At 38.6% G+C, this 22389-nt stretch overlaps 1 protein-coding gene across 25 annotated transcripts in view; it reads right to left on the reverse strand.

Annotated features, from left to right (window-relative positions):
• Positions 1 to 22389, reverse strand: part of nrxn1 (neurexin 1) — a 919306-nt gene that overhangs the window by 60259 nt on the left and 836658 nt on the right. For 14 of the 25 annotated variants that reach the window (XM_031902197.1, XM_031902188.1, XM_031902185.1 and 11 more), the window contains 2 exons: positions 15032 to 15121; positions 12822 to 13132 (listed from right to left, as the gene is read on the reverse strand). In XM_031902197.1, coding sequence (XP_031758057.1) covers positions 12822 to 13132; positions 15032 to 15121 — 401 coding nt within the window. The remainder of the gene's footprint in view (positions 1 to 12821; positions 13133 to 15031; positions 15122 to 22389) is intronic. The other 11 variants (XM_031902195.1, XM_031902194.1, XM_031902198.1 and 8 more) reach the window with 1 other exon arrangement.

Raw genomic sequence — 22389 nt, forward strand, 5'->3', positions numbered from 1 at the left:
AATTGAAAAAAAAAAGAAATCCAACCGTTATTAAATTAGAATTATAATTCTACATATTAGGGCAACATTCATAACAGCTGTCAACTACTGGAAAATACAATGCATAATAGGAACGTTTATTTTATTGTCAACATGCTTTTTCTGCATATTAAACCTAATAAAAAAAAGTACAGGAAAAAAAAAGTACTACATTTTTCCCGTTTACATCATAACGGTATGTGTTCCTATTTACATGAGAACTAGCTGTATCTGTTGTAACAAAAAAAAAACTTTCACTGGATTTCAAGGATGTACAAACTCAATAAAACATAAAACAAGATGGCTGGTTCCCCCTAATCAGGTCAGATCCTGTGATCTTTCCCAACAATGAATGTTTTGTAGCTCTCCCAGAAGAATTAATCAGCAGGTAAGTCCTAAAGATATATCCACCCGCAAACATGATTGATCTGCCGGCGCCCCTGGGAGGATAAGCTTAGAACATGCACTGGTGGTGAAGCTTGGAGACAGACTTTGAGTATCTTTGCCTGGGGATGTTTACAGAAAATAAAAGAGAAATGCATACTTCACACAACCCGTGTGAAAACATTCAGGAAATAAAGTGATTACTGATGTAGCAAGTGCATGTTAATGAGTTATGCTGAAGACGTCAGCTGCCTCCGCTGGAATTAACTATTCACAAATTTGCTTTTCCTTCCTGTTGTTGGAGTGGCTTCAAGCTTTCAATAATTATCACTGGGAGAGATGCCGTGTATCCCAGATTGTGCTATACACTAGTATACTGAAATAAAATCAGTTTACATAGCTGTATAACTTGGAAACTTTCCAGTTTGAGCAACAGATGGGGCAGACTTGCAGGGCATTGCATAAGGTCTTTGGGCACTATGAGCCATAATTCCTAATCAGGGCCTGCTGTATTGGTATTTACCAATGGCACAAGATGGTGGATAAGGGATCTTTCCTTTTCCTCTATACCTTAAGTCTACTATACTACTAATAATTTAAACATTAAATAAACCCAATAGAGTTGTTTGCCTCCAATAAGGGGTAATTATATCTTAGTTGGGATCAAGTACAGGTACTGTTTTATTATTACAGAGAAAAGGGAATCATTTAACCATTAAATAAACCCAATAGGACTGTTCTGCCCCCAATAAGGGGTAATTATATCTTAGTTGGGATCAAGTACAAGGTACTGTTTTATTATTACAGAGAAAAGGGAATCATTTAACCATTAAATAAACCCAATAGGACTGTTCTGCCCCCAATAAGGGGTAATTATATCTTAGTTGGGATCAAGTACAGGTACTGTTTTATTATTACAAAGAAAAGGAAATTATTTAAACATGAAATAAACCCAATAGGGTTGTTATGCCCCAATAAGGGGTAATTATATCTTAGTTGGGATCAAGTACAGGTACTGTTTTATTATTACAGAGAAAAGGGAATCATTTAACCATTAAATAAACCCAATAGGATTGTTCTGCCCCAATAAGGGGTAATTATATCTTAGTTGGGATCAAGTACAGGTACTGTTTTATTATTACAGAGAAAAGGGAATCATTTTTAAAAATTAGAATTATTTGCTTATAATGGGTTGATGTGAGATGGCCTTCCTGTAATTCAAGAACTCTCTGGATAATGGGTTTCTGGATTACAGATCCCATACCTGTACATTAAATTAGAAAGTCAGTGACCAACAAACAAAAAAATTTGCACTGTAAATTTGTTTTTACCAAAAAAATTATGATTTGTCAAACGCTGCAAAATATTTAAAAAAATAATATATTATGATTTCCAAACAATTAAGGGCAATGACAAAAAATGAAAAGCTATTAGATGCAGAGGTGATAATTGCAGCTAATGTATGACAAATTCTTGGCTCTTTGCTAATTTAATGGTAATTAGGCAGGGGAAAAAGGACAAGCACATGTTGGTGTCATATGTTAGAGGAAGCATTTGTTGGATATATTTTTAAAAATGTAAATATACAGTCAGGATACATATGTGCTATGTTAGTTGATTAACACTCTACAAATGAAAACAGATTGGTTTCGAGCCAAGGTGGCATGAAAAAACAGATAATATTTATCTCAATATTACAAAGGCTGTTTTTGCATTGATTGTGGGTATTTTTTATCTTTTTTTATGATGACGTTGTTTAGTAAAAAGTTTGCCATCTTAAACCTGGCAATCTTGGGGGAAAAATGAGTTTGAGGGGAAAAAGGAAAATAAAAAGGACATAAAAGAAAAATCAATGGCAAAGCACAACATTCCCTAACGGGCAAAAAGCCACCTCTGGTAACTTTAAAGAAAAATTATACCCCCAAACAATGTAGGTCTCTATAAAACTATATTGCATAAACCAGCTCATATGTAAAACCCTGCTTCATCGAAATAAACCATTTTCATAAAAACATAGTTTTAGTAGTAGTAGTATGTGCCATTGGGTAATCCTAAATAGAAAATTGCCATTTTAAGAATTAAGGGCCGCCTCCTGGGATCATAGGATTCACAGTGCACACAAACAAGCCAAGGCACACATACATGCTAGGCCCCATCAGCCAATTAATGGGCAGCGTCTGCCTTTTGCTTCCACACTACTTCCTCCTACAGTTATTATTATTTCCTGTCAGCTGATCTCTGAGGGAGCACTCAGCCCATCTCTAAATGGTGGATCAAGGGAAAGGATGTAAAAGAGCAATATTTACTGATATATATATATTCTAGTTTGGCGAGATTCTTTAATAGGTCACATAACATAATATAAACTATATGAAAGTTCAGTATTCATTCTGGGGTACAGTTTTCCTTTAAGAGTAGAATTTCCATTTTTTGGAGCAGAAATGTGACTTTTCTAGTGCAGAGAGTGCTATTGCACTTTCTAGCAACGTAGGCCCCCCAGGACCCGCTCCGACGTGAAAGAGGTAAGTGCGGAGTGGGTAAGGGGGAGCAGCATTGGGGCCACCATCTTACATGCCAGCAGCCCCAGAAAGGTTGCTGCTACTATTGCATGCTAAAAGTTAACTATTGACATTACCTACTACTGACATAGTGAGAGTAAGCAGCATTCTGATTGCTGAGTTTTCTTGCAATTATAATTAGGTTTTTAATCATCCACCTTAGAGAACTAGGGGCTTCAATGGGACAGCTTTTTTGCAGCTCTGTCCTTGCCTAGGATCAACCAGCAGGTCAAGTGTTGTCATTATGGAGAATTAGTGCTTACATATTTATGGATTCTTGTCTTAGTATGGGAAACATGGACACAGCAGAAGAGGTTTGATCTGCGAACTGGAGCAGGTCATGAGATACCCTGTGTTGAACCTAATATGACTGCCATCATTTGTCATCCATGATTGTGGTAAAATAAGAACTTATGGTATTTGAAATGACCAAACCTATGTTTATGCTCCATATAGTAAAAAAGGGAAAATTATAAGAATTATAAATACAATACATGATAAAGTAGCAGTTATTCAGTCATGTTTTATAAAAATATCTACAAATTGCATTTTGTTCAGTTTCTTTAAGCACGTGAAAAAGAATGCATTGCGGTGCTCAAGACAAAAATCTGACAATAACAATCAGAATAATTTAAGATAAGCCATATCCATTAATATATAAAATATGCATAACAGCTCAGATTGATATCGCATATGGGAATATGCCAGCAAATGTGCTGAGATTTTAATGTTAAAATGAAATTGTTAAAAGCTTTGTTATGGAATATGCTCTTGCTCCAGGCAGAAAGCTCTGATGGTTCTACAATAAGTTCATTTGAAGCAAGTCATTACTAGACTCCACTCTGAGATACGAAAGTGGCAACACATATTATCCATTGCGATACTCAATCGGTGGTTAGAGAACACATTCTTAAACTCATGCATCATTTATTAAGTCTATTTATGTGGGGGGGAAGTCATTTCTAGGGGCAAAATGTGGAAATGCGTTTAGCAGGAAAAAATGGCTTCAGAGTTCTAAAGAATAAGTACTATTGCTGTTATTGGAAATAATATCGGTGTATGTGAGCAACACTAATAGTTAGTATATCCCTACAGTGCAAAAAATATCATTGTATCTTTCAATTGAGCCAAAACAAAGATGGTGGTGATATGAATGGGCAGGAGTAAGGAATCATCGGTAGGTGATTAGTAACCGTAAAAGTAAGGGCACTGATCATTTAGCAATTGTATGGACATAAGGGGAGACAAGGAAACAGCCATTTCCTCTTTCTACAGCACCTACGTGACATTATTACCTCTACAGTATGTTGGTGCTCAGTGACGATGTGTAAATAATATATCAAAGTAATTAAGAAAAAGGTTCCAACTGGATTAGTTTAAAGGGAATATATTTACCCTATTGGTATATAGGGTCCAGGTACTCAAACCATAAAACCTTCAGCCCACAGGACACTCCAAAACAATATATCTCAAAAATGAGAAAAACAAGGCTGGCACTAGAGAAAATTGGACCAATTAGCCAAAAAGCAATGCAGTTAAAACATAAAGGTATCCAGAATGCTCGGGACCTGGGGTTTTCCGGATATGGGATCTTTCTGTTATATGGATCTCCATATCTTAAGTCTACTAAAAGATTTGAACATTAAATAAACCCAATAGGATTTTTCTGCCTCCAATAAGGATTAATTATATCTTAAGGTCCCCATACACCTTCAGATTTGCTCGCTTGGCGATGTCGCCAAGCGAGCAGATCTTCTCCCGATATCCCCCACCTACGGGTGGGTGATATCGGGAGAGTCCAGGCTAATTCGATCGTTTGGCCCTGGGGTTAAATGATCAAAATATAACGATGGGTATAGGCAAAGTCGGTTCGGGGACCGCATCGTCCCCGATCCAACTAGATTTTTAAACCTGCCCGATCGAGATCTGCCCAATTTCAGACCAGATATCGGTCAGGCAGGCCCGTCGGTAGTGCCCATACACGGGCCGATTAGCTGCCGAATCGGTATAAGGGACCGATATCGGCAGCTAGAATCAGCCTGTGTATGGGGACCTGTAGTTGGGATCAAGTACAAGGTACTGTTTTATTATTACAGAGTAAAGGGAAATAATTTTTAAAAATTAGAATTAATAGCTTATAATGGAGTCTTTGGGAGAACTTTCTGGATAACGGGTTTCCGGATAACGCATCCCATACCTCTGTTAGTTTTATTTAAAGAAAAAATCTCAAACATGAACAGCCTGTCGCGTTTCGTGCCTCAAGCGGGCACTTAATCATAGGCTAAAGAGGCTTTTGAAACAACAGTATTTAAAGCTAAAAAAACAATTTCATTCTGTATTTTCATTGGTTGTCTTAGCTTTAAATACAATTGTAGGAAAAACCCTTATCTTGACCTAGAGTTATATTTTGACCCATCAAGTTCTATACATGGTGGCAGAAAGCAGCTGCTTTGGGGAGTACAGTGTCTCCTTTTGACTCGTATTTTAACGCCACACCATATTGAGCACTGAATCTTTATATTTAATGAACATCTTCCCCTTTGAGTAACTTTACTTTCAGTTTTAATGAGCAATTTAAAAAAAAAAAGTGAAATACCATCATCAGTGGAGGTGTCACCACCTTGAACCTGTTTCAGTAATAAATCATCTTTCTACATTCCATTAAGTGGGGTATAAAACTAGTAGGGTGTAACGTCTATTTTAATTTAGTATAAGTATTTGCTGGTGGTTCCAAGCCTATATTTCTTTGTGTACAGCATTATTTTCATTTATTGACTTCCACCCAAGTATTTGTACATGTTACAATTTGCAATTCATTTTAGATAGCAGTCATAAATGATCAATAACTGACTTGGATTTGTTTGCTCAGAATCCTCCATCAATGTGTGATAAAGTGTTTGACAGGGACACTCACACAGTATAATGGAAAGCACTCATTACCACTATCCCCTCTGCTACTGATACTACAGTGTGCAGGGCTTTCTATCATCCCCACTTGGAGTTGCTCTTGTAGATAGTTCTGTGCTATTTCTCATCCCAGCAGGTAGTAAGCCTCACCTAATTACAGCCATGCAGACCTTAGTGCCTTTGTCAGCGTTTCAAGTAAAAAAGAACGAAAAAGATTAGTTGAAGTCAAACTAACCCTTACACTAAGACTAGCTGAGAGAGAAGAGAATAGTTACGCTGTAACAAATACATTTTTTTGCAAAACAAGACGCTACAAATAATTCAAAAGAAAGAATTTCCAAAATAATTTGAACATAATTTTATAGAAATTAATAATGTCATCAGCGAATCTTTCCCGTTTCGCCGAAAAATTTGCAAATCTTTTGAAAGAAAATTCGCGAAATGGCCGCGGCTATTCTTTTGTTGCACGGCTATTCTTTCGTCGCCCGCGGCTATTCTTTTGTTGCCCGCGGCTATTATTTTGTCACCCAGCAAATTTTTTCATCCATTTCGCGAAACAATCCGCCAATGGCGAAACGTGGAAATTCGCCACAAATCCATGCCTGGCGAAACATTTTGCCCATCATTAGTCATCAGATTGTAATGCTAAGCAATATCTGAACTTGGAAAAAGTCTGATTTTGGCAACTGTGTTAGTAACCTACCATCGCCATTAACCTCTTTAGGTATAGGTACTGTATCAGTGGAGGATTCTGACTTATCTATTATTTTTTACTCAAAACCAAGGAGCAAGGGGACCATATTGCATAGCTACATAGATAGATAGATGGGTTGAAAAAGGACAAAAGTCTATCAAGTTTAACCCCTCCGAATGAATCCCATTGAAAATGTAGGTCCGAATAGGACCTATAAATATACTTATATACAAAATCTGGATACCACTACCTGTACTAAACTAACAGCAGATCTTAAGATCCCAATAGCCTTAGATATAATACTTTGTTACAAAGTCATTCAGCCACTCTTAAAGGCATTTATAGAATCTGCCATCAGGGCATTCCACAACCTCGCTGCCTTCACCGTGAAGAACTGACCTTTACTTCTTTAAATGAAAGATCCACAAGTCCTCTGGTTCTAAGAGAGAAAAGATTTATGGGGGAATGTAACACGTATCACTAATGATGGGTGAAATAATTCAGCAGGCATGGAATTGCAGCGAATTTCAACGTTTTGCCATTGGCGGATTTTTTCTTTTTCAATTGTACCTCGTGTAGAAAAATTGTCACCTGTGTTAAAAAAATGTAGCCTGCGTAAAAAAATTGTAGCCTGTGTCAAAAAAGAGATTGACGCACGTTTCGTGTTATTTTTACCGTTTCGCAAATTTTTTGGCAAAGCAAAACGGGACAGATTCGCTCATCATTTATATCACTACCGAAAAGAATTGTGCCTTGCGAAGAATTTTGTGTTTGAGCGACAAGAAAACCCGTTAGTTAAACCTTTGCATTCTTTGCGACAGAAGATTTATGATTGTGAATTTTTTCGTTTGCACAAGAGCACAGTGAATGTGCTTAAACTTTTTCATGAAACTTTCCAAGCAGGTCTTAAAAATTCGCAATGCAAAAAAAGTATAATGAAAAATATCATATTGTGAAATACAATTTTTTTCTCCTTAATGGAAATTGTCTCCGTTTGTGAAATTCCCTACTGGTGTGCTATTCACCCCCACGTATGCAAGGATTATTTTTCCCTACATGTGACTCAAGCTTTAGTCTTTGATATAAGAATTAAAGGGACATTTCATGTTTTGTATATGCCTCATCCATATGTTATCCAGAAACAACTGCATCAGTCTCTGCTTTGCCCACTCTCAATTTGCCATGCTGAAAAATGCTTTGAGAACTCATCCAAGAGGATGGCACACTGTTCCATTCATCCCTAAACCACAATTTCATCAAGTTAATTAGGTGATTACAATACTGTAATTAAAAGAAGACATTTGAAAGTAAGGATAATGTGCAGAAAATGGAGCTGAGCTAAAAGCTAGACAAAATATGCAAGGAAAGGTGAAAAATAGATTAAGAGGAGCTATGAAAATAACCCCATTTTATATTATTCTTGTTATATTTCCATTATACACTTATATACTCTTTCAAATGTGCGCCCCATGCAATAAATTTAACCATGTATGGACTATTAACGAGTTAAGCCACCCATTGATCAATAAATACTGTACTTTGTTTATCACTATTGATTCTGACATCCCTTATCTCATCTATACAGTAATTTGAGGCCCAAGGATTTAAAGCAACATTATCATCATTTATTAACCCATCCTATATTTACTCAGTATAACAATTCAGTTGTGATTTGATTTATTTATTATGGTCAGTTTTCCTAAAGATATTATGCCAAGCTGCTCGCTGCCGGCCAGTGACATCACTGGGGAGAAATAGAATATGGAATCTCATATACAGTATATTCTCCTCTTTTTTTTCTATAATGGAATAGAAATCCTGACTATAGCAAAGAAAAACTGTTTACCAGAAGCAGAAGCAAAGATGCTGTTTATTATTACTGCAGCTTGCATAGATGCCTTTTCAGTGACTTTGTCTCTATAGCTTTCACGGTCCAACTTTATTTTAATTGAAATGCAAAATCTTAATGGGATCATAAATGTTTACTGTATATTGTTATAGATGAATTGACTATTGAAAGGCATACAATTGCTTAAAAAATGTAAAACGCGCTCATTACACGAAAATGGATTCCCTTGTGTAGATAAAGCCGAGATTAACATAAGAAGAATGTCTATCTTTACCTTGTAATTTCAGATATAAGGACATGCATTGATTTGTTTAGAAATATGTGGCCATGGGACCTCGGAAAGCATGATTCTATACATATTAATAAGCAGCTGAGCACTCACGTGCTGCATTATGTGTGTTGCTTGAGGGAATCTTCTAAGATTTAAACTCACTTTTATTTTCCAACACATGTTCAGGCTGCATTTTGTACTGTTGCATGCATTCAATGCAACTGGACAATTAACTTAATAGGGGCCATTTACAAGGGCTACTGGATACAACTCATACCTTAGTGCTCACTTAGCAAGCACTTGCACCCAGGGGAATGCTGAACTCTACGCCAAGTGTCAGATGAAAAACCTGGCGTTTGTTACAAGATAGGGTTGTCGGGTTATAAACCTGGGTGGGCACGTGTGATGACATTTGGGGGTGGGGGGTTTGTGTTCTCCAGAGGTTTCTGACCATTTTTCTAAATGTTGAAAATAGGGCAAAGGTTTTTGACCTGGGCAGACCATTGAGAAATGGGCCTGCCTGGTGCCAACCATAGTGGAAGAGCAGCGGGGGCACAGGACCCTGTTGCATCATACACCCTCTGCCACTCCTTAACTAGAGCTTCTGATAAATTAGTAGGCAACTGGGGGCGGGTGGGGGGATTTCTGGGTAGTGATGAGCGAATCTGTCCTGTTTCGCTTCGCCATAAAATTTGCAAAACGGCAAAAAAAATTGTGAAACGCCGAAAAATTTGTGAAACTCATTTGTCGCACGTTTTTTTTTTTTTTTGCCGCCCGCATCTATTTTTTGTCACCCTCATCTATTTTTTGTTGCCCGTGTTTTTTGAACGCGACTGTACCTTTTCTTCGACGTGACCACACCCTTTTTTGATGGGACTGCGCCCAATTTGATGCACAACAACAGAAAAAAATTTTGCATGACAAATTTTTCCGTGGCGGATTCTCACGGAAGTTTCGCAAAAAAAATTTGCCAATGGCAAAATGTGGAAATTTGCTGCGAATCCATGCCTGGTGAAAAAATTCGCTCATCACTACTTCTAGGCATTCCCCCTCCTGTGCTGCTCCATTAAAGTAAAAGAGACATCAGGGAGGTAAGGTATGTAAAATGGTGCTGTGCTACTTTTTTTTTTTTTTTCAAAAAGAACAGGTCCAAGGGCCCAAGGAAAAAACATAATGATTCAATTCACTGAGGATACCTAACATATTGGCACCCCAGTGAATTCACTGTCCTTGTGTGTTATGCTCTTATGCCAGTGTTTATCTGTTAGCAATCTATGAATCTATCTATCATATGTGTATATATTCTTCACCTTGGTATGTATGTAAGCAGAAACATTGTGCTTGTGGAGATCTTACGCTTTTATATTATTTAGGTTGCAGGGCACAAAGCAGAAGCTGCCGTGAGAATATTTTGATAGATCTTCTTCAAAGCCATTGCCTCAGTATAAACAGAAATCCATCTTTCCCCACAAATGTGCCCTCTAGATTCACCAGCCATGCTCAGTTCCTTCATTTAGAATGGAACCAATTTAATTCTGCTTGGCCAAAAATCTTTTGCTTTTGTTCCAAAAAAACATGCAATCCCCACGGGGCATGCTGCAATTTCTGTTTAAGTGTCTCAGTGTTATCATGGAAAGCTCCATTTTATTGAGGAAAACAAAACACCATGACAGAATTCTTTTTGGTAGGGAACCATTTATAGAAACTGTTTGTAACAGATGACAGCTGCTGTGTATGGAGCTGAATATCTTACATTCAAGCTTCTAAACTAGGTCAGCTATTAATTGAAACATATAATAGCACTGAACATAACATTTTGCCGAGTTTTGAGGATAATATGTGAAATTTGCCATATTTGTATACAACTCATAATTCATACGCTGGATATATAGAGTTAACTGCATTTGCGACAACAAAAAAAAAAATGTTAATAACTCAGATTTGGTGACCTACTTTTCTGTTTCTTGCCTCAAAGAATCCACAAGTTGTAGAGTTAATAAGTGAATTGTAAATTGTGAGCTGTACAATCCATTGACACAAGATAGTGGTAAATTGTGATTTAAGAGCTCTGCCTATTATGATGACATTTAACTGATTTATTTCTGCCTCAACTGTATTCTGATACTGCTGGCAAAAGGTCTGGTTAAAGGAGAAGGAAAGGTAAAAACTAAGTAAGCTTTATCAGAAAGGTCTATGTAAATACAGCCATAAGCACTCACAGAGTCATCAAAAGAAACACAAGATTTCTTGCCTCCTTTTTTGTAAACATGTTCTTAGGGTATCTGACTTCCTCTCTCAGAAAAATCCTTCATTCCCGGGGCCAGAGTTTGCACAGTTCTCTACTTTCAACCTTCTCCTGCTCCCCCCACCCATAAGAATTCAAACATCTTACTCCCCCCCCTCTGTTAGGAATGTGTGATCTGTGCTACCACTATAGTTGCAGCAGGAAGCTGGGAGACAAAGCTAAAACGGCAGCTCTTATCTTAAACAAACGGAGGGAGATTCTAGGGTTGATTACTCAGGTATGGTAAAGCTTTCTGCAGAATAAATATAGTGTTCTAGGTGGCACTAATGTGGCTAATCTATTGGCAGTAAATGGCTTTCCTTCTCCTTTAAAGGTCTTCACATACATTAATATAGTTATTATATTTTGTTATATCTTCCTAGGTTTATAGTGTAAGATTCACTTTCAAATGAAGCTCCACAAAGCAAAATGCAGTTTTAAGTTTGATTGTGTAAAAAAAATTGACCATCAACCAGAAGATCTGCACTGTGATGTCAAAAGTGTCAGCTTACAATCAATGTGCCCAGAAATTGTTATTTGTAAAAAGTGCCCCTGATTTTTCAAACGCTGTGGTAGCATAGGATTTAAGGTTTATGGCAAAGACTAACAGCATTCATTAAGCGCCCCTAAAAATGATCAGGGGAAATATAGCATTGGGACTGTACAATAATGATTCAGTTATATAATTGTAGGTCTTTGGGCATCACTACATTAGAATCAACCAATAGTCATCTCATTATCACTGTGTTGGAAAACATATTAGACTGAATTTGTTGATAGATAAAGTGCCCATTAAAGCAGAATCGAACTGTTCTTTCAAGAGCCAGCCTAGTAGATTGCTAAGCAGAATATTGGGCCAGTGACCACTAGAGATGTAGCGAACTGTTCGCCGGAGAACTAATTCGCACGAAAATCGGGTGTTCGCAAGTTCGCAAGTTCGCGAACTTTTAGTGATGTTCGCAATTTTGGGTTCGCCTTAGCTGGAGCCAAATTTTGACCTCTCCCCCCAGAGCCAGCAGATACATAGCAGCCAATCAGGCAGCTCTCCCTCCTGGACCACCCCCGGACCACTCCCTTCCATATATAAACCAAAGCCCAGCAGCCATTTTACATTCTGCCTGTGTGTGCTTGATGAGTTAGCATAGGGAGAGAGCTGTGCAGGGGTTTGAGGGACAGTTTAGGTAGCTTTGCTGACTAGTAATCTACTTTCTACTGCTCTGTATGTAGCTGCTGGGGACAGTTGTCCTTCTGATCTCATCTGCTGTAACCCAATAGTCCTTGTAAGGACTGCTTTTATTTTCTGATTACTGATTACAACAACGTATTTTTCAGAGAAATTTTTGCCCTTGATCCCCCTCCTGCATGCCACTGTCCAGGTCGTGGCACCCTTTAAACAACTTTAAAATCAGTTTTCTGTCCAGAAATGGCTTTTCTAGGTTTCAAAGTTCGCCTTCTCATTGAAGTCTATGGGGTTCGCAAAGTACGCAAAAGTTCGCACTTTTTGGCAGAAGTTCGCAAACGGGTTCGCGAACTTTTTTTGTGAAGTTCGCTACATCCCTAGTGACCACAGAGATTTTCCAACATGTCCATTCTAAATGCTGACAAATGGATATCAACCAGAAAAATTGTGGAAGCAATGTTATGCTGATCTAAACAATATTACTGACTGTATATGTTTATCTTCAGTTAGTAGAGAGCTTTCAAGATCTGAAGTTCCTTTACTTATCATGACTATGGACTTGTAATGATTCTGTCTCATTCTCCAGATCTCATACTACCCTGGATTTTACTAGTAATTTGTTCTAAAAAGACAATCAATTTTGCACATAATTAAAGAATTAGACAGCTTCACTGACCTGACCAACAGGTTCCCTTGTAGGTGATTTCCTAGTGCTAGTGGCCAGTGTCGTAGTAGTTTCCATAATGGATGTAGACATTTCTGACTGCATAGCAGTGGCGGTAGATTCTGTAGTCATAGATGAAGGCACATCACCAACAAGCCTGACGTTTCCCTCTATTACGATGTCAGGATTATTTTCAGCTGCCATGTTCAAAACTTTCAAGCCATTGTAGTAAAGGCCAGAAAGCTGTCCTTGAAATGGTTGTCCCTGGTCCTTCCCACCGATTTTTATCGTTGCTTGGCTATTGAAGATTGTGAGCTGGCGCCCTGTGAAAAGAATATTACATACATGCAAAAATGTTGATTGTGAACTTTATAGTCTATAATAATGAAAAACAGATTTTATGGAGTGAATAATGAGGCCAATAAATTATAAGATAGAATCAGGCTTATAATTCATTGAAATTTGTGAGGTGGCCATGATATGAATAGCTATATGTAGATATTTGTATACATATGAACTTTTTGCTTGAAGGCCAATCAAAGTTCTCCGTGTAATTAATATACATTTTACCAAATGTATTTATGATATAAAGATGTACAGTCCAATTTTAAAAAAAAAAACAAAACTTTTTTTTGGAAGACTTAGCACTCAAAACATTCATAGTTAATTGGGCATAAAATTATTGTCTACGACAGGGGTCCTCAAACGTTTCCTCACGCTCCCTGCTGTCCTCCTGCTTCCCACTCTGTCCTCCCTCTCTAAGCTCCCTGTTCCGTCTTCCCTTTCCCTGCTGCGTCCTCCCACTCCCTGCTATCCTCCCGCTCCCCGCTCTATTCTCCTTCTCCCAGCTCCCCTGCTCCCTGCTGTGTCCTCCCCCTCCCCACAGCATCCTCCGGCTCCCTGCTACATCCTCCTGCTCCTCGCAGTGTCTTCCCTCTCCTAGCTCCCCACTGCATCCAACCGCTCCCTGCTGTCCTCCTGCTCCCCGCTCTGTCTTCTCTCTCATAGCTCCCTGCTGTGTCTTCCTGCTCCCCACTTTGTCTTCCCTCTCCTAGCTCCCCACTGCCTTCTCCTCCTCCCAGCTGCATCCTCCCGCTCCCCCGCTCCCTGCTGTATCCTCCCACTCCCCGCTGTCCTCCCGCTCCCCACTGTGTCCTTCCCCTCCCCGCTGCATCTTACCACTCCCTGCTATGTCCTCCTGCTCCCCACTACATCCTCTCTCTCCCAGCTCCCCGCTGCATCCTCCCCCCTCCCTGCTGTGTCTTCCCGCTCCCCATTCCGTCCTTCCTCTCCCAGCTCCCCCTCCCGCTCCCGTAAATTACCTTGGGGGGCTGGATCCATCCCACGGCAGTAGTTTAAGGATCCCTGGTCTATGAGAAAAATCAGACCATCTATTTTTTTTTTTTTTTTAATTCTAATTTGTAGGTGGCTTTTGAATGCTTCGGCTCAGGTAAAGCAAGAAATTCAGATATATTATAGGAGCTCTGATTGGCATTCAGCAAGACTATCAATCAGATCTAAGCTTTTAGATGTAAAAGCGGCCTCAGTAATGATAAACATACCAATGATGAAATCATGGCACAATTCCATTAAACAAAAAAAAACCAAAAAAAATCTTGAAAAATTACCAGTACTATCACAAAACATTTGAAGCAGTTTTCTGCACGTGAAAAGCATGCACACAATTTTGAATTTTTTTTCTTTTTCTTTTTAAATGAAGCTTTGCTTAAGAAATCTCCTTGAAAGGATGCAAACGTTAAAGGGACTTGGTTTTGATTGGCAATCCACGTTGCCCACTATTTAGGATTAGTTTAAGCCAAGATTTTTCTGGACCATAAAAAAAAAACCGAAATCATATCTACAATATTTAGTTCATAATTTAGATGCTGGAACAGGAATGTCGTCTGCAAATGATTTAACGTGATTGGTTAAAGTTATCTGGAAGCGCCTTCATGGACGGAGTTAGCGGGAGGTTATATTTACAGTCCCTTTAACCTTAAGTTAACAGGGTACGATTATTAAGCATCAGATGTTTCAAAAAGGCGTCAAAATTATTGAACACTGTATGCAAATCTTACTGTCTCCATTTTTTTACGGTTTTAAATGCTTTTAATTTAGTTTTACTGAAAATTTATGGTTTAGGTTTATTAGAGTTACAATCAAATACTACTTGGTTATGTTCAAATTCTTTTTATTGGAAGTTTTAATCAATGTTTTTTTACCTTTGTCGAGTAGCCAATCATCAACTACTCGACCAAGTCGATATGGAATTCGCTGTCTAGCAATCGCCAGGCGTTCGTTATCATTGTTTCCTTTAAAGTTTAAAGAGACATTTCATTGGTTAAAATCTGTAAGGTCAAAGGTTAAAAGTTAATACTTAAAGCTTGAGCTACACAGTTGCCACATGACTTTTTGAAATTTGGACTTTTTTTTTTTTTTTTTTTTAGAAAAAAACTGTAGCTAGAACATATCATGTTTCAGACTTGTCATTCATTCATTTATTTTATTTTAGCCAACAAAATTATTCCTACGTTAAATTGAAAATTAGAAATCTGCACTTGAGCTAGGTTATTAAAATTATGTTATAGACACACCCCAAAAACATATTTAAGCATCATATAAATGGCTTTACATGAAGAGTCGCTGTTTTTGGTATTTGTTATTATCTAGTTAAACATGTTCATATGTCACAGATTTAAATTTTTCAGGAATACGTCCAACCTCTTCATTCAGGTTAGTCATTTTTAAAAAAAAAAAAGGCCGCAGAACAGAATAAGTCGTTTGGATGATACCATCAATGCATCCATGTCATATAGGTTCTAATAGAAGTCAATTTTCTGCTCGGGAAAAAAAAATAATCCACAAGGTTCAAAAAATCACATGGTATAAATGCATTGCACAAGATAGAGAGGTCTTTGTTGCGGTTCATTTTGGATTCTGGTACGATCTACCATGGAATAAGGATTTGACAAAAGTTATTCCTGGAGGAATTAAGTATTGATCTGATTTCAGTGAACTGTGTACTAATTATGTTTTACATTTCAGGTATAGGCTGTGCTTGGAAAAACACTGCTAAGGTCCTTAATGGCTTTTGCCTAGGCTGTAGATGTAAGCCTGTTGGCACAAGTCTTAAATATATCTCCATAACACCATAACCATAAGATTATTAGGGCTGATGGTAGAAAGTATGTGTTACAGTAGATAAATTAAAGGAGAAGGAAAGGTAAAAACTAAGTAGGCTTTATTAGAGTCCTCTATCAAAAGAAACACATGATTTCTTGTCTCTTTTTTTGTAAACATGTTCTTAGGGTATCTGACTACTCTCTCAGAAAAATCCTTCATTCCTGGGGCCAGAGTCTGCACAGTTCTCGCCTCCATCCCCTTTCCTGCTCCCCCCTCCCATAAGAATTCATAAAAATCACTCCCTCCACCCTTAGGAATGTGTAATCTGAGCTATAACAGCTAGAGCTGCAAGAAGGAGGCTATGAAGATCAAGCTAAAATGGCAGCTTAAACAAACAGAGAAAGCTTCTAGGGCTCCTTACTCATCTGTGGTAAAGCTTTCTGCTGAATCAATATAGTGTTCTGGGTTCTAGGTGGCACTAATGTGGTGAATCTATTGGCAGTAAAATGCCAAAATGACTTTCCTTCTCCTTTAAAGCCTCTTTGTACAAGCATAGCAGCAAGTGTGTATTCTAGATTACATAAATGGCATTAGGTCTAGACATGTTATACATGAAGCTCAACCACTGGGTTATTTTACCATAAATCCTAATCATAAAAAATGCTGCACAAAATCACTGCCTATCTACATACATGTAATCAAGACATGTTGCTGCTGTTGCTTTATATAATGCATCCTGTGCATTTAATGCACTGAATTAAATTCATGTGAGAGCAATTGGTAGGATCCCGCTATAAGTTGAGGAACTGTAGGAGGAATTCTGCCCCTCTGATGCAAACTGGAGATGGTTTCATAAGGGTTATGCTTCCCTGGATCTCCCAAGAGTTAGTATTTACTTCAGCAACACGTTGAACTTGATACTACTTACTACAAAATAAAATCATCTCTATTGTTAATATTGCTATGTGCTAGTACTAAAGCACAGTGTGAGCCACTTCAACCTCACAGCACCAGCTTCTTAAGTTCACTTCCAGCCAGGCCGCTAACTGCAAGGAGTTTGTTCATGCTCCGTGTCTCAGTGAGTTTTCTCTGGCGTGGTTCTCCAAAACATACAGGCAGGTTAATTGGTTCCTGACTGAATTGACCATAGAGTGTGAACGTAATAGGGACCTTAGATTGTAAGCTCCTCTGGTGCTGTGAATAATGTATGATCTCTGTAAAGTGCTGTGAAAATCTGTTGACACTATATAAATACAAACAGGACATAAAATATAATATTTCACAAACATGGCACTGAAAAATGTTCTTCCAATCAGCCCATACATTTTCTATCTATATATAAATATTTTCCTCTTCCCTTAGCTGTTATGCCTAATGGGCTTATATCCGCTTTGGAATGTTAATGTTGCAATTACAAGGCAAAAGTTTTTGTTTTTTTTTCTCAGCAATCAATAAATTAGACATAAAAATACCATTTGCCTGCATTCCCTTGTTATCTGCTTTCCTTCCCTCGCTTATATGAAGAAGAGAGAATCATAAATGCACTTTGTAAAATTGTTGGGGAAGTCAAAAGCAAAATTGCAGAGGATTATGAAACATTCATTTTGGTCTTTACATAAGTCAGGAATGATTAGGCATGGTCAAATTATTACAGTGGAAAAGGCGGTCACAGTACATAAAAGACAAAGAGGTAATGTCCGTTGTGAAGGGCATAGCTGTTCTTACATACATTTTTATATAATGTATTCCCTTTTATTTAACATATCGCACAGAGGAACGCTCAGGAATGCTTTGGACAAGTTGTTCCTAGTAATCTTTTCTTAAAAGGATTTTAAAGGGAACACATGCTATATTAAAGAAGGGCATCATTATTTTACCCTACACAGTTGCTATTTCCCATTTATTCATTCCAGGGGGCACATTTACTTACCCACGAACGGGCCGAATGAGTCCGATTGCGTTTTTTTTCGCAATAATCGGTATTTGGCGATTTTTCAGGAAAATTGTCGCGACTTTTCCGTTGCCATTCCGAAAGTTGCGCAAAATTTGCCGATTTTTTCGTAGCGTTACTACTTGCGCGAAAAGTTGCGACTTTTTCGTAGCCTTCGCGCCGAGTACGAAAGATTCGGATTCATTCAAGCTTCAGTATGGTGACTTTTCTTGGGCCAGGTTGGAGCTGCAGAGTGCCATTGAGCCCTATGGGAGACTTTCCTTGGGCCAGGTTGGAGCTGCAGAGTGCCATTGAGCCCTATGGGAGACTTTCCTTGGGCCGGGTTGGAGCTGCAGAGTGCCATTGAGCCCTATGGGAGACTTTCCTTGGGCCAGGTTGGAGCTGCAGAGTGCCATTGAGCCCTATGGGAGACTTTCCTTGGGCCGGGTTGGAGCTGCAGAGTGCCATTGAGCCCTATGGGAGACTTTCCTTGGGCCAGGTTGGAGCTGCAGAGTGCCATTGAGCCCTATGGGAGACTTTCCTTGGGCCAGGTTGGAGCTGCAGAGTGCCATTGAGCCCTATGGGAGACTTTCCTTGGGCCGGGTTGGAGCTGCAGAGTGCCATTGAGCCCTATGGGAGACTTTCCTTGGGCCAGGTTGGAGCTGCAGAGTGCCATTGAGTCCTATGGGAGACTTTCCTTGGGCCGGGTTGGAGCTGCAGAGTGCCATTGAGCCCTATGGGAGACTTTCCTTGGGCCAGGTTGGAGCTGCAGAGTGCCATTGAGTCCTATGGGAGACTTTCCTTGGGCCAGGTTGGAGCTGCAGGGTGCCATTGAGTCCTATGGGAGGCTTCCAAAATCATGCTAAGTCTGAAAGTTTCGCCCGCCGCTTACGAGCGCTCAATACGAAAAAGTCACGACAAGATACGAGCGCATCGTAATGGCTACGAAAAACTCGTGTTTTTTCGTGCAAATCGTATTGGTAACGAAAAAGTCGCGACAATTTCTGAAAAGTCATAAAGGCGCCGAAAAAATCGCAAAAAATACGAAAAAGTCGCAAAATGTTCGTTTTCCAATCGGAATTTTTCCAATTCGGATTCGTGGGTTAGTAAATGTGCCCCTAAGTATAGTTCCTTTGGAGACAGTCTTTCTTGTCCAACCCACTCTATAGCGCTCAGCTAATCAAAACACCTACTTGTTAAAGATCTTCAGTCGATGAGAATCTACTAGGTGTTTGCAATAACTGCCAACTTTGGCTGGTCCTCCTACCCATAAATTGAACTCTCACCCCATCAATGTTTGACCACAACCCTTGATGGCTTCTTATTTGAAAAAAAAAAAGAAAATTTAGAAGGGGAAAAGGAAAAATTGAATGAGATACTTGCTCTGAAATGCTATTCTCAAAGTTACTACACCCTTCTTGCACTTTGCACCTAAACCCAATGTGCCTCTTGTAATGCATTGTGCCCAAGTCTGTACAAGGTCTGCCCTGCAGTGGAACCGATGCAAGGAAGCTCTGTATTTAACATTAACCTTGAGGAGGTGTTAATCTAAGGTCCTGTTAGTGGTATGCAATAAAAAGAAGATTTTTTGGGGGGGGGGGCTTTCTACTGTTCCCACTATAAAATACATTTTAGCAGTAAGGCAAGTCACCAGTCTGACCTTATTTCATAAGTTACGTTTATATTTACTTATTGTTTTGGTATTAAGTAGTGATGAGCGAGTCTGTCCTGTTTCGCTTTGCCATAAAATTCGCGAAATGGTGAAAAATTAGCAAAACGTATTTGTCCCGTGATCGCCTGCATCTTTTTTTGTTGCCCATGTGGTTTTTTTTTTCCGCAACCGTGTCCAGTTTGATCCACGGGCAATTTTTTTGACGTGCAATGAATTGTTCTGCGGCAAATTTTCACGGAAGTTTTGCAAAACTATTTGCCAATGCCAAAATGCGAAAATTCGCTGCGAATCCATGCCTGCCAAAAAAATTCGCTCATCACTAGTATTTAGAACAAAAGCCCCCTGAAATCTGTTTATTGAGAATCATAACTGCCATCTTCACAACTCCCATCACAAGCAACAGTAGGAAGTATCTGCAAGGATACAGCAGAATGATGTCATCTCAATGTAACACCTTCCAGTATGGCTGTTATTCCAGAGGGACACCTATCTGGAGTGACAAGACAGCAAACTTGGGTCTTGTGCCATTTATTTTACATCTCACATGCAATTATGTAGCTCCAGTGGGGTTAAACATTAATTGAAATATGCACATAAATTTTGACTGCAGGAAAAAAACAGACTTTGTGCCAAGAGATACCATTTCTAGCAGCCACTGTGTTTGTCTACATATAATATACATAATATAAGTATATATTACATTTATTGGTTCTAGGAATGCCAGTCGTAGAAATCTATATTCAAAATAATTCAGTTACAGTTCAGTCTTAAAATTATAAGTAACTAGATAGGAATATTAAGCAATATACGAACAGTTATTTATAGGTATCTAATCTCCATCTCAGCTTTAAGTGACAAACACAGCAAAGCAAAAAAAAAAAAAAAAAAAAAGGCTGCAGCCTTCCATTCCTTTGTTCTTTCTTTGCCATCCATCAGAGCTGCCAGCACGTTTCTAAGGTGCTCAGTGTTTAAAGTATGAAATGCCTTAGTGTAAATAAATGATGTTCTGTCAGCCTTCCCCACAAATGAGTTATCTGTCAACTGATATGAAACAGTATTCCTCCCTTTCAGAATGGGTTAATTCTGTAAATTGGACACCCAGTAAGAAAGGTAACAACGTTGTTTATGTTCTTGTCTCTTATAGCAAAGTGGTCATTCTCTTCAACTAAACCGTTTCTTTGTAAATACAATTATAAATAACTGTTATATCTGATATGCAACATATGATCTAATACTGATTCTGGAGATTAATTGCTGTTGGAAAGTTTTTGGGAACTAATGTCCAACTGGAGGGCTGCAGTTTGAACATCCTTCATGTAAGTAATTATATATCTCTTACACAAAGGGTCCCCTGGATGGGCAGGGGACAATTGTAAATGCATTCTCTGCACCACTGTAAAACCAACCTGACAATTAGGACCATATCAAGGTTTTTTTATACTGATATAATTACCTCTAATCCAGTGATCCCCAACCAGTGGCTCAGGGGCAACACGTTGCTCCCCAACCCCTTGGATATTGCTCTCAGTGCCCCCAAACCAGGGAGTTATTTTTGAATTCCTGACTTGGGGGCAAGTTTTGGTTGAATAAAAACAAGATTTCCTACCAAATAAACCCCCTGTAAGCTGATAGTGTGCATAGAGGCCCCTAATAGCCAATCACAGCCCTTATTTGGCTCCTCCATGAACTTTTATGGTGCTTGTGTTGCTCTCCAAGTCTGTGGCTCACGAGTAAGAAAGATTGGGGGTTCCTGCTCTAATGCCTTATGAACTTCTCTCCATGCAACTAGACACTTTTTCTTGAAGACCCCCCCTTCCTAATGAAGTCCAGCCTTTAGTGAGAATCCCCTTAGCTAACAAGAAGGTTCTTCTAGCCTGATTCCCAGGAAGGTGTAGCAACCAATCTTAAAAATGCCCCTCCTAGGCAGTCATACACAGATTTTGGGAACTGCTGGTCTAGACCCTGTCTGTCCCTTAAGCATAGTTGATGCAATACCAGGTTATTGGTTCCGTTATGCATTCTATAAAGGAATGTTCAGGGAGAAGAAAAATCTAAGATTTCCTGGGAGTGTAGAATGCGTTAGATATTGTTTCATTGTTTGTCTTCTTGGATTAACACAGATTTACTTGCAACATTAATCCTAATAAAATGTATCTTTCAAAAGGATCTTGTTCTGTATTATGTTATCCATCAAATAAATGTACTACACTAAAATGTGAAACGGCAATACAATGCACAAATTAACCTATCTGCTTGCTTTCATTTTCTATATAAAATATCCAGCGTGATGTTCATTTCAGCAAAAAGTTTTAAGTGCTGCGTATTTTCCAATATCCATGCTTGTCAGTGCTGATAGGAATGAGAACAAGTGATGTGCATAAAGCTTTCTTGGGGACATCTCTTTGTTGCCAAGATAAAAAAATCATCTCGGATGTGTGAATACAGTGAAATGAGGCTAAAAAAAAAAATGAAAGTATACTGTATATTTTTGAGGAATAATGTTTCAAGAATGGCCTACTTTTACTTCTAGTATATTGAATATTTAGGATATCATATACATAATAAAAATGGCTTCCATGCTGAACTTTACACAGCAATGTAGAGAACTGTGTTGACCTCCTGCCCAACAAGTGGATGACTAATGTAAAGGGTAATTATGGGAATCTATTAGCAATAAAAAGAGCAGAGACAGAAATCAAACAAAATCCAAAATCCAAAACAAAATATGTACAAAAGTACATATTGAGTAGAACCTACCAGGTAATGTCCTTTCAACAGTTCTGAAATGCCTGTTATGCTGAAGACCCTAAATTAATCCCAGGCTATCCTATATTTGATTTATAAGGCATGTACTG

The sequence above is a fragment of the Xenopus tropicalis genome, chromosome 5 (assembly GCF_000004195.4).
Source record: "Xenopus tropicalis strain Nigerian chromosome 5, UCB_Xtro_10.0, whole genome shotgun sequence".
Classification (NCBI taxonomy): domain Eukaryota; kingdom Metazoa; phylum Chordata; class Amphibia; order Anura; family Pipidae; genus Xenopus; species Xenopus tropicalis.